This window comes from Chelonia mydas, unplaced genomic scaffold, assembly GCF_015237465.2.
Source record: "Chelonia mydas isolate rCheMyd1 unplaced genomic scaffold, rCheMyd1.pri.v2 scaffold_61_arrow_ctg1, whole genome shotgun sequence".
In the NCBI taxonomy this organism is placed as follows: Eukaryota; Metazoa; Chordata; order Testudines; family Cheloniidae; genus Chelonia; species Chelonia mydas.
The window spans coordinates 171021-182277 of record NW_025111272.1 but is presented as its reverse complement, the minus strand read 5'-3'; the positions used below and the strand labels follow the sequence as shown (position 1 = coordinate 182277).

General features: G+C 58.3%; 2 protein-coding genes across 2 annotated transcripts in view; both read left to right on the top strand.

The window, feature by feature from the left end:
* The window catches only part of NLGN2 (neuroligin 2), a gene marked incomplete at its 5' end in the record, with an annotated part of 8977 nt that extends 598 nt beyond the window's left edge, over positions 1-8379 (top strand). The window contains 4 exon segments of the mRNA XM_037888797.2: positions 2956-3105; positions 3727-3912; positions 5080-5869; positions 6577-8379. Of these exon segments, the coding sequence (XP_037744725.1) occupies positions 2956-3105; positions 3727-3912; positions 5080-5869; positions 6577-7411 (1961 nt within the window).
* On the top strand, positions 8103-9455 carry LOC122463986. Its single transcript, XM_043537627.1, has 2 exons — positions 8103-8782; positions 8874-9455. Exons 1-2 carry the CDS (start codon positions 8103-8105, stop codon positions 9199-9201), a joined length of 1008 nt encoding a protein of 335 aa, XP_043393562.1. The 3' UTR covers positions 9202-9455.
* Positions 9456-11257: the final 1802 nt, after the last annotated feature.

Below are 11257 nucleotides of genomic sequence, written 5' to 3'. Positions count from 1 at the left end.
TGGCCTGCTCCCAGACACCCGAGATTAGGGGGCTCTGGGGCAAACAAGGGACATGGGATACAGACCAGGGGAGACTGGGGGGCTGCCCCCCCATCGCCACCCGCCCCCCAACCTCCACCCTGATTGCTCTGTCATTTCCATCCCCAGCCACCATGGGGTGTGTATGTTTTGGGGGAGGGAGGCTTAGCCAGGATCGGGGTTACTTGGGGGGAAGGTTTAGGGAGGTTGGTGGGGAATTTGGGGGAAAGTTTCGGGGGTGGTCAGGGGATGGGGTTGGTGTGGGGGGCTGGAAAGGCAGGTGAGTGTGCGAGGTGAGGGTGCAAGGTGAGTGTGCTAGGTGAGGGTGAGTGTGGCCGGCTGTCTCCAGAGATGTGTGGCTGTAACATCAAGACAGCTCGTCCCGTGCGTGTGCAAAGGGGTGTGGAAGGGGCAGTGTGTGTGTTTGTCCCAGGATAAGCGTGTCCGCGGGTGGAAGGGGGTGGTGGGTGTGTCCGGGCATGTGAATGTCTCTGCACAGCCAATGTGGGTGGACATAAATGGGGCGTCAGCAAGTGTGTAAGGATGTGGGAAGGTGCGTGCTTGCAGGGTGGGTGTGCAAGTGGGGGGGTGTTTTGGATGCCTCCATTGGTGACTGGGTACGTGTGTGTGTGTGTGAGTGAAGCCAGACTGTGTGTGTGTGTTAAGCTGGGCTCTGTGTGTGTGTGTAAAGCCAGACTCTGTGTGTGTGTGTGTGTGTGTGTGTGTGTGTGTGTGTAAAGCCAGACTCTGTGTGTGTGTCTGTGTTAAGCTGGCATGTGTGTGTCTCTGTGTGTTAAACTGGGGTCTGTGTGTTTGTGTGTGTTAAATTGGCATGTGTGTGTCTGTGTGTGTTAAGCCGGGCCCTGTCTCTGTGTTTTAAGCCAGGGTCTGAGGGTGTGTGTTAAGTTGGGCTCTGTGTGTGCACGGGGCTCTCTGTATATGTGCAAGGGGACGGACAAGTGTGCAAGGCTCTTAGGCAGGAGCTGGGGGTGTGTGCGAGGGACGCAGCGAGTGTGTGAGCGGCTCTGAGTGTGCAAAGGGTCTGGGAGCATGCAAGCATCTCTCGGTGTGGCGAAGGTGCAAGGAGGCTCTGTACACGTGCGAGAAGGCTGGTGCGCGTGTGACGGCTCGGGTGCACGTGCGACAGGCTCCACGAGTGTGCGAGGGGTTCCCGTCATCCTCTCCTCCATCTTAAACAGGGTGGGGGGAGGGGCGGCCCGGCAGGCGCTAATTAAGGCCTCCTTGCGTCTAATTAACGCTCTCCGTTGGCACAGAATTAATTAGGCCCCCAGTTGCCATGGAGACGGGATGTGACCTAGAAAAGGAAACCAAAATTTTGGGAGGGGGGGGGAGAGAATTTTTTATGTTTCCATGGCAACGGGGTAGAACGGGGGGGTGGCCTCTGACCTGGGGGAGTCCTGGCTGCCAGGATCCCCGACCTTTGACCTTTCACCCCCGCTTGTGACCTCCATGGAAACCATGGGCATCTTGTTGAACTTTGACCTTTCTTGACCCCAGCAGGGACCCCTGACCCCATGATCACCTGGCCTCCAGAAACCTCTGACCTCTGACCCCCAATCCAGTGATGCCCCTGACCTCCATTGACCTCTGACCCCCGCCCCGGAATCCTTGTCGCATTTGACTGCTCTGACCTCTGACCCCCACTGACCTCTCTGACCCATGACCCCGCCAGCATTTCTGGCCTCTGACCTCCCAGGGACCTTTGACCCCCACTGACCTTTGCCACATTGACTGGTCTGACCTCTGACCCCCATTGGCCTCTGTGACCTCTGAACCTCACCAGTCTTTGACCTCTGACCCCCAGTGACCCTCCATCCTCAATGATTTGTAATCTCTGACCCCATTAACCTTTCTGACCTCTGCCCCCCGGGGATCTTTGTCCCCCCCATGAACTTTTGACCCATTGGATTTCTCTGACCCCCTAACCCACATTGACCTCTGACCTCTAGGAATCTGTGACTCCCCCCATTGACCTCTCTGACCTATGACCCGCTGGGAACCTCTGACCCCCATTGACCTCTCACCCCCACCCCCCACAGGAACCTCTGACCTCATTGGCCACTCAGACCCGTGACCCCCTGACCCACCCCCAGGGGGCAAAGTGCTACCCCCTACTGGGGAGATGGAGCAATAACAGGCGGGGAGCAGGACCTTACGGGGGGGGGCTCGTTCCCACAGCACCACCCCATTCAGGACCCCCCAGCTCCATATCTGTGGGGGGAGGGGTTCAGAAGGGGTGGGCGGGGGTGCTGGGGCAGGAGACGCAGGTTGGGGGGCAGAGACCCCCCCATGGGGCTGCAGGGGAAAGGACGGGGGTCAGAGAGCATGAGGGGGTTAGAGAATGAGAGGGATCCTGGGGAAGGGGTCGGGGGTCTGAAATGGGGTGAGGGGGTTTAATAGGGGGATGGGGGCAGAGGGGGTCTCTGGGGGGTGCAATGGGGTCCTATTAGGGTCTTTTAAGGGGGGGCAGGACTATTTGACCCCTACCCAGGCCCCAAAGCAGCCAATCCCCCCTGTCCAGAGACACCCCCCCATCCCTCCAGACTCCCCTCCACCCCGGCCTGGGGAAAGGGGCGTCACCGGGGGGTCCCCAGGGACAGGCGTGGAGGGGGGATCGGCAGACTCACGGGCAGGGGGGCAGGAGTCACCTCGAGTGACACTGCCTCTCTCTGCCCCCCGATCTCTCTCTCTGCCCCCCGATCTTGCTCTGCCCCCCGATTGCTCTCTGCCACCAATCTGTGCCCTCCGATCTCTCTCTGCTCCCCGCAATCTCTCTTTGCTCAAATCTCTGCCCCCCGATCTCTCTCTCTGCCCCCCGATCTCTGCTCCCCCTGATCTCTCTCTGCCCCCCATTTCTCTCTGCCCCCCCCCACTCTCTCTCTGCCCCCCATTTCTCTCCGTCCCCGTCCCCCCCAGATATCCGGGACAGCGGGAAGAAGCCGGTGATGCTGTTCCTGCACGGTGGCTCCTACATGGAGGGGACGGGGAATATGTTCGATGCCAGCGTCCTGGCCGCCTACGGCAACGTCATCGTCGTCACCATGAACTACCGTCTGGGGGTGCTGGGTAAGGGGCCCCCCCAGCTGCCCCTCCCCCTCCCCGGGATCCCAGCCCCCTGACCCCATGTGTCAACCCCACCCCCAACCGGGATCCTGCCGGCGGAGCAGGGGTGGGGTAACTACAGAGGAAGCCTCGAATTGCCCCCCCCCAGTGTGTGTGTGGGGGGGGGACATGTCCTTGTCTCGTCTCCCCCCCCACACCGCCGATGTCCGAGCCCAGTGTGTAAAATTTACAGCTCGGCGGCTGGAATGAATATTTAATTACAGTGAAAGGGGGCGGGGCGGGGGGGGAACCCAGAGCTGATGAGAATGACTGGCGAGGCCTCGTTAGCACTAACGAGGGGCCTCGGGGTTGCGGGGAGCGAGAGAATTAATTTTTCATCCACTTTTTTTCTTTTTCTGTTTTGGGTTGACATTAATTGGGGACGGGGGGGGGGGCAACGACGACGGGCAAAGTGCCCGGAAATCGGTTGAAATCAAATGGCACCTTTCCTCTGGGGCGGGGTGGCTGGTGACTCGGGGACCCCTCGCCCGGCGCCGAGATGCGCCCACCTCTGGGACGGGGCGGCTGGTGACCCAGGGGAGCGGCTCCTAACCCCGGTCTCCGTGTCCAACCCCACCCCCTCAGGATTCCTGAGCACCGGGGACCAGTCGGCCAAGGGGAACTACGGGCTTTTGGACCAGATCCAGGCCCTGCGGTGGCTCAACGAGAACATCGGGCACTTTGGGGGGGACCCCGAACGCATCACCATCTTCGGGTCCGGCGCCGGAGCCTCCTGCGTCAACCTCCTCATCCTGTCCCACCACTCGGAAGGTACCAGCTGCCCCCCCCGCCCCCGAGCCGCATTCCCCGCCCCCATGAGCCAGCCAGTTCCACATCTATATCTATCTATCTATATATCTATCTATCCATCGATCCCCAGACACCCCCTCCATCCATCCATCTATCCATCCCCAGACACCCCCTCCATCCATCCATCCATCTATCTCTCTATCCATCCCCAGACACCCCCTCCATCCATCCATCCATCTATCTCTCTATCCATCCCCAGACACCCCCTCCATCCATCCATCCATCTATCTCTCTATCCATCCCCAGACACCCCCTCCAACCATCCATCCATCCATCTATCCATCCCCAGACACCCCCTCCAACCATCCATCCATCTATCTCTCTATCCATCCCCAGACACCCCCTCCATCCATCCATCCATCCCCAGACACCCCCTCCATCCATCCATCCATCCCCATCCACACATCTATATCTATCTATCTATCCATCCCCAGACACCCCCTCCAACCACCCATCCATCCATCTATCCATCCCCAGACACCCCCTCCAACCATCCATCCATCTATCTCTCTATCCATCCCCAGACACCCCCTCCATCCATCCATCCATCTATCTCTCTATCCATCCCCAGACACCCCCTCCAACCATCCATCCATCTATCCATCCCCAGACACCCCCTCCAACCATCCATCCATCTCTCTGTCCATCCCCAGACACCCCCTCCAACCATCCATCCATCTATCCATCCCCAGACACCCCCTCCAACCATCCATCCATCTCTCTGTCCATCCCCAGACACCCCCTCCAACCATCCATCTGTCTCTCTCTCTATCCATCCCCAGACACCCCCTCCAACCATCCATCTATCTGTCTCTCTATCCATCCCCAGACACCCCCTCTATCTATCTCTCTATCTATCCATCCCCAGACACCCCCTCTATCTATCTCTCTATCTATCCATCCCCAGACACCCCCTATCGATCTATCTATCCCCATCCACCCATCTATATCTATCTGTCCCCATCCACACTTTCTATCTATCTATCTATCTATCTATCTGTCCCCATCCACACCTTCTATCTGTCTATCTATCCCCAGATACAGGCCCCCATCCATGCACCCTCCGATCCCCACAGCACACGTATCTCCCCCTCTTGCTCTCTCTGACCCTCTCCCCCTCCCCGGCAGGTCTCTTTCAAAAGGCCATAGCTCAGAGCGGCACGGCCATCTCCAGTTGGTCCGTCAACTACCAGCCCCTGAAATACACCCGCATGCTGGCCTCCAAGGTGGGCTGTGACCACCTGGACACCAGCGAGACGGTGGATTGCCTGCGCCGAAAGCCGTACCGGGAGCTGGTCGACCAGGACATCCAGCCGGCCCGTTACCACATCGCCTTCGGGCCGGTGGTGGACGGGGACGTGGTGCCGGACGACCCGGAGATCCTCATGCAGCAGGGGGAATTTCTCAACTACGACATCCTGATCGGGGTGAACCAGGGCGAGGGGCTGAAATTCGTGGAGGACTCGATGGAGAACGAAGACGGGATTTCGGCCAGCTACTTCGACTTCACCATCTCCAACTTCGTGGACAACCTCTACGGCTACCCCGAGGGGAAAGACATCCTGCGGGAGACCATCAAGTTCATGTACACGGACTGGGCCGACCGGGACAACGGGGAGATGCGGCGGAAGACCCTGCTGGCGCTCTTCACCGACCACCAGTGGGTGGCGCCGGCCGTGGCCACGGCCAAGCTCCACGCCGAATACCAGTCCCCCGTGTACTTCTACACCTTCTACCACCACTGCCAGACCGACACCCGGCCCGAGTGGGCCGACGCCGCCCACGGGGACGAAATCCCCTACGTCTTCGGGGTGCCCATGATCGGCGCCACCGACCTCTTCCCCTGCAACTTCTCCAAGAACGACATCATGCTGAGCGCCGTGGTCATGACCTACTGGACCAACTTCGCCAAGACGGGGTGAGCGGGGCATGGGGGGCAAGCAGGGAGGGAAGAGAAGGAGGGGCCATGGGGCCGGTAGTCTTGGGATAGGGCACAGGGGAGAAGCCGGGTGGGATGTAAGCAAATGGTCGGGAGGGATGGGGACAGATGGATAAATGGGAAGGAGGGAGGCAGGGGTGTGCGGGGAAAGGACGGCTGGGGCTGGTTGTGGGGATAGATGAGGGATGTGGGGATGGATGGGAGGGAGGGCGGGGGGCTGGATGGGGATGGGGAGATGGACGGATGGATGGGGAGGGAGGGAGGGATGGACGGACGGATGCGTGGAGTGGATGGATGCGGAGGGAGGGATGGGGAGGGAGGGCGGGGGGCTGGATGGGGGTGGGGAGATGGATGGACGGGTGGGTGAGGGGATGGATGGACGGGTGGGTGGACTGGATGGATGCGGAGGGATGGATGGGTGGATGAGGGGATGGATGGAAGGATGCATGGAGTGGATGGATGAGAGGATGCATGGATGGATGGATGGGGGGATGGGTGGGTGGGGAGGGAGGGATGGATGGATGGATGGGGGTAATGGATGGATGTGGGGCAGATAGCAGTGAGGAATGTGTTGCACCCGTATCCATCTTGAAGACCTGATGCCCTCTAGAAACACTCCCCCTCCCGCCGTTGCCTCTGGGCCAGATTCCCCCCGCACCCCATAACTCCATCTCCCTTCCTTGCAGGGACCCCAACCAGCCGGTGCCGCAGGACACCAAATTCATCCACACCAAGCCGAACCGCTTCGAGGAGGTGGTGTGGACCAAGTTCAACACCAAGGACAAGCAGTACCTCCACATCGGCCTCAAGCCCCGGGTGCGGGACAACTACCGGGCCAACAAGGTGGCTTTCTGGCTGGAGCTGGTGCCCCACCTCCACCACCTCCACGACCCCGTCTACACCTCCACCACCACCCGCGTCCCGCCCTACGGCACCCGCTGGCCCCCCGGCTCCCGGGCGGGGCCCAGCACCACCCGCCGGCCCTTCCCCACCCTGCCGCCGGACGAGGACGAGGCGGACGACCGCCGGCGCTACGCCCCTTTCCCGGGGGACTCGCGGGACTACTCCACCGAGCTGAGCGTCACCGTGGCCGTGGGGGCCTCCTTGCTCTTCCTCAACATCCTGGCCTTCGCCGCCCTCTACTACAAGCGGGACAAGCGGCACGAGCTGCGGGCGGGCGTGCTGGGGGGCCGGCGCCCCAGCCCCCAACGCAACGCGGCCAACGACCTGGTGCACGGAGGCCAGGAGGAGGAGCTCATGTCCCTGCAGATCAAACACTCGGAGCACGACGCTCACGACCTGGAGGCGCTGAGACCCCACGAGATCCTGCGCCCGGCCTGCCCTCCGGACTACACCCTGGCTCTGCGCCGGGCGCCGGACGACGTGCCCCTCATGACGCCCAACACCATTACCATGATCCCCAGTACCATTACGGGCATGCAGGCCCTGCACCCTTTCAACACCTTCCCCACCGGGCACAACAACACCCTGCCCCACCCTCACTCCACCACCCGGGTATAGTTCCCTCTCCCACCCCAGCCACGGGGAAATTGCGGCCAAGGGACAGGGCCTTTCCTCTCTGCCCAGCCGCCGACCCCTGACCGCGGGGGGCGGGAGGGGTGGGGGGGAAAGAAAGGGAGACGTGGCATCTTTTGTGTGCCGCGCAGTCGGGGATTTTGGGGTGGGGGGGTTCTTTTATACAATAATTAGGGAAGGGGGTCTGCGGGCCAAGCTCGAAGGAGGAGGTCTCCCACACACGATGAGAAGCGACTGGTTCCTTTCGGACGGACGGTGGGGTCTTGGCACTCGAGGGAAACCGACCGTACTTTGCTCATCCGCGGAGGTGCCCGGCACCCTTCCCAATGGGGTGTCAGCACTGGGGGGCAAGGGGGCATTGGAGAGGGACCGTCCATCCTTCGTTCACCTTGGGTGGACGGCAGAGAGGCCCGATGCCCTTCAGGAACAGGGTAGGAGCATCGGGGAGTGTTGGAAAGAACCACCCGATCCTTTGCTCCTCTTCGACGGAGGATAGAGACGTCCAGCGTCCTTCCCGACACGGTCTCGGCACTGGAGAAAAACCGACTGTTATTAATTCATCTTGAATGGATCATGGGGGTGCCAACACCCTTCCTCATCTGGCAACAGCACGGGAGGGTGTTGGAGAGGTGCCGTCCGTCCTTGGTTCTTCTTGGATGGATGGCAGAGACCCCCAATGTCCTTTCCAACGCAGTATCAGCAAGGGAAGGTGTTGGAGTGGAAAGCGACCATCTTTCACTCATCTTGGGCGGATGGTGGAGACGCACCCAACACCCTTCCCAACATTGTAACAGCGCTGAAAGGTATCGGAGGGAAACCGACCATCCCTCACTCCTCGTGGACGGGTGGTGGGAACGTCCTTCCCAAGGTAGCACAGGAACTGTACAGTGTTGGAGAGCCACCGACCCCTTTTTCGCTCATCTCGGCTGGAGGATGGAGACGCTCAACCATTTTCCCAACGTCGTATCTGCACCGGACGGCGTTGGAGAGAGACAGACTGCCCGTGGTTTGTCTCGGCTGCATTATGGAGATGCTCAATGATTTTCCCAACGTCGTATCTGCACCGGACAGCTTTGGAGAGAGGCCGACTGCCCATGGTTCGTCTCGGCTGGAGTATGGAGATGCTCAACGATTTTCCCAACGTCGTATCTGCACCAGACGGTTTTGGAGAGAGGCCAACTGCCCATGGTTCCTCTCGGCTCGATTATGGAGACGCTCAACGGTTTTCCCAACGTCGTATCTGCACCGGACGGCTTTGGAGAGAGGCCAACTGCCCATGGTTCATCTCGGCTGGATTATGGAGAGGCTCAACGATTTTCCCAACATCGTATCTGCACCAGACGGCTTTAGAGAGAGGCCGACTGCCCATGCTTCCTATCGGCTTGATTATGGAGACGCTCAACGGTTTTCCCAATGTCGTATCTGCACCAGACGGCTTTAGAGAGAGGCCGACTGCCCATGGTTCGTCTCGGCTGGATTATGGAGACACTCAACGGTTTTCCCAATGTCGTATCTGCACCAGACGGCGTTGGAGAGAGGCCGACTGCCCATGGTTCGTCTCAGCTGGATTATGGAGACGCTCAACGGTTTTCCCAATGTCGTATCTGCACCAGACGGCTTTGGAGAGAGGCCGACTGCCCATGGTTCGTCTCGGCTGGATTATGGAGACGCTCAAAACTCTACCCAGGGTGGTGTTGAATGGAACCCAACCGTTCTTCAGTCCTTTGGGGCGTAAGGCGAAGGAACCAGCATCTTTCCTGGTGTGGCATTGGTAGTCTAGGACGTTTGAGAGAAGCCAACAGTTCTTCACTCATGACCGAGAAGCCAGCGCCTCCCGCATCCACCCACCCACCAGTATTGGAGAGGAAACCACCTGCCCCACAGAGGCCAGAAACGGGGGAAAGTTACACCTGGAAATTGGTTTTTTTCGTGGGGAGGGAATTCGACTCGATTTTTTTCCAAGCCAAACTTTGAATGTAACGACCACTCGAGATTCAGTTTTTTTCGGGGTTGGGGAGGGTCAGGAATGCAGGGGGGAGGGGGGGGTCGTAATTTTTTTTTTAACAACTAAGAGACATTTTTTGTGGGGGGGGGGGAGGGGTGGAATGGGAAAATTGTTTTAAAAAAACAACAAAAAACCAGGCGCGTTGCATGTTCCAATCCCGATAAAAAAAAACGGTGACACAAAAAAGAAGGGAATGAGAAAAAAGAACGAAAGGAGGGAAAAAGCAGATGGAATGGAATTGATCTATTCCCTTAACCCCTCTCCCCATCTCTATCTCCGCCGGCCACTTTTTCCTTCCCTCTTTCCAGCCAGCCAAGAGTCTCCTCTCCACTCCTCCGCTACATGCTTTTTCCTTCTGTTCTTCCTCCCAGGCCTCTCTCTCTTCCTCCGCTGGCTCGTTTTCCCCTTCTCTCGTTCCCGCTCGCTGACTGTCGGTGCCAAATCCCCAGCTTCCCCCCACCTCTGCCCCTGCCCCAGCCCCAGAAACGAGGGAACGAACAAATGAAAAAGTGCCAAACAGCCTGGGGGATATTTGTATCTCCTGCGGGAGGGGAAAGGGGGCTGTGAATCGCCAGCTACCCCCATAGAGGGGTGTCTCCGAGGGAGGGCAGTTGCTGGGGGGCAGTTGGCAGGGGGAGAGGGGAGCTGTGTTTGGGGGTGAAGGTGGGTATAAGACCCCCCACGGATCCAGGAAAGGTTAACCTGTGTTGGAGCCCTGAGCTAGACCCCCGTCAGCTCTTTCGAGCCATCTGTTGGCATTGTACGCACATATCTCTCTACCTGTCCATCCGTCCCCGTACATATCTACCTGTCTGTCCGTCTGTCCCCGTACATATCTACCTGTCCGTCCGTCCCGGTACATATCTACCTGTCTATCCACGCATCCCCGTACATATCTACCTGTCTGTCTGTCCGTCCCTGTACATATCTACCTGTCTATCCATGCATCCCCGTACATATCTACCGGTCTGTCTGTCCGTCCCCATACATATCTACTGGTCTGTCCGTCCGTACCTGTACATATCTACCTGTCTGTTCATCCATCCCGGTACATAGCCACCTGTCTGTTCATCCATCCCGGTACATAGCCACCTGTCTGTCTGTCTGTCCCCGTACATATCTACCTGTCTATCCATGCATCCCTGTACATATCTACCTGTCTGTCTGTCCGTCCTGGTACATATCTACCTGTCTATCCACGAATCCCCGTACATATCTACCTGTGTGTCCGTCCATCCCCGTACATATCTACCTGTGTGTCCGTCCGTCCGTCCCGGTACATATCTACCGGTCTGTCCGTCCGTCCCGGTACATATCTACCGGTCTGTCTGTCCGTCCCCGTACATATCAACTGTCTGTCCGTCTGTCCCGGTACATCTCTCTGTCTCTCTCTCTCGCTCTACCTCCCTCCCCATCCACCCCCTCTATCTATCTATTTATCTATCACCATAATAGAGGCTCAACTTAAATGTACACCCCAAACTAAAAAAAATGAGTAAGAGAACCAAAAAAGAGCCACCTGGCTAAACCAGGAGAAGAAGCAGTGAGAGGCAGAGAGGCATCCTTTAAAAAGTGGAAGTTAAATCCTAGTGAGAAAAGAACAGGAGGACTTGTGGCACCTTAGAGACTAACCAATTTATTTGAGCACAAGCTTTCGTGAGCTACAGCTCACTTCAGAAAGGAGCATAAACACTGGCAAATGAAGTGTGTAAATACCATTAGGAAAGCCAAAAAAGAATTGGAGGGACAGCTAGCCAAAGACTCAAAAAGTAATAGCAAAAAAAATTTTTCAGTACATCAGAAGCAGGAAGCTGCTAAACAACAAG

Excerpts from the sequence above, each read along its gene's own strand:
- LOC122463986 (XM_043537627.1), top strand. The coding sequence starts at position 8,103 with ATGTCCTTTCCAACGCAGTATCAGCAAGGGAAGGTGTTGGAGTGGAAA. Across the intron at positions 8,783-8,873 it reads CCAGACGGCTTTAGAGAGAG|GCCGACTGCCCATGGTTCGT; the intron begins GCCGACTGCCCA and ends CTTTAGAGAGAG.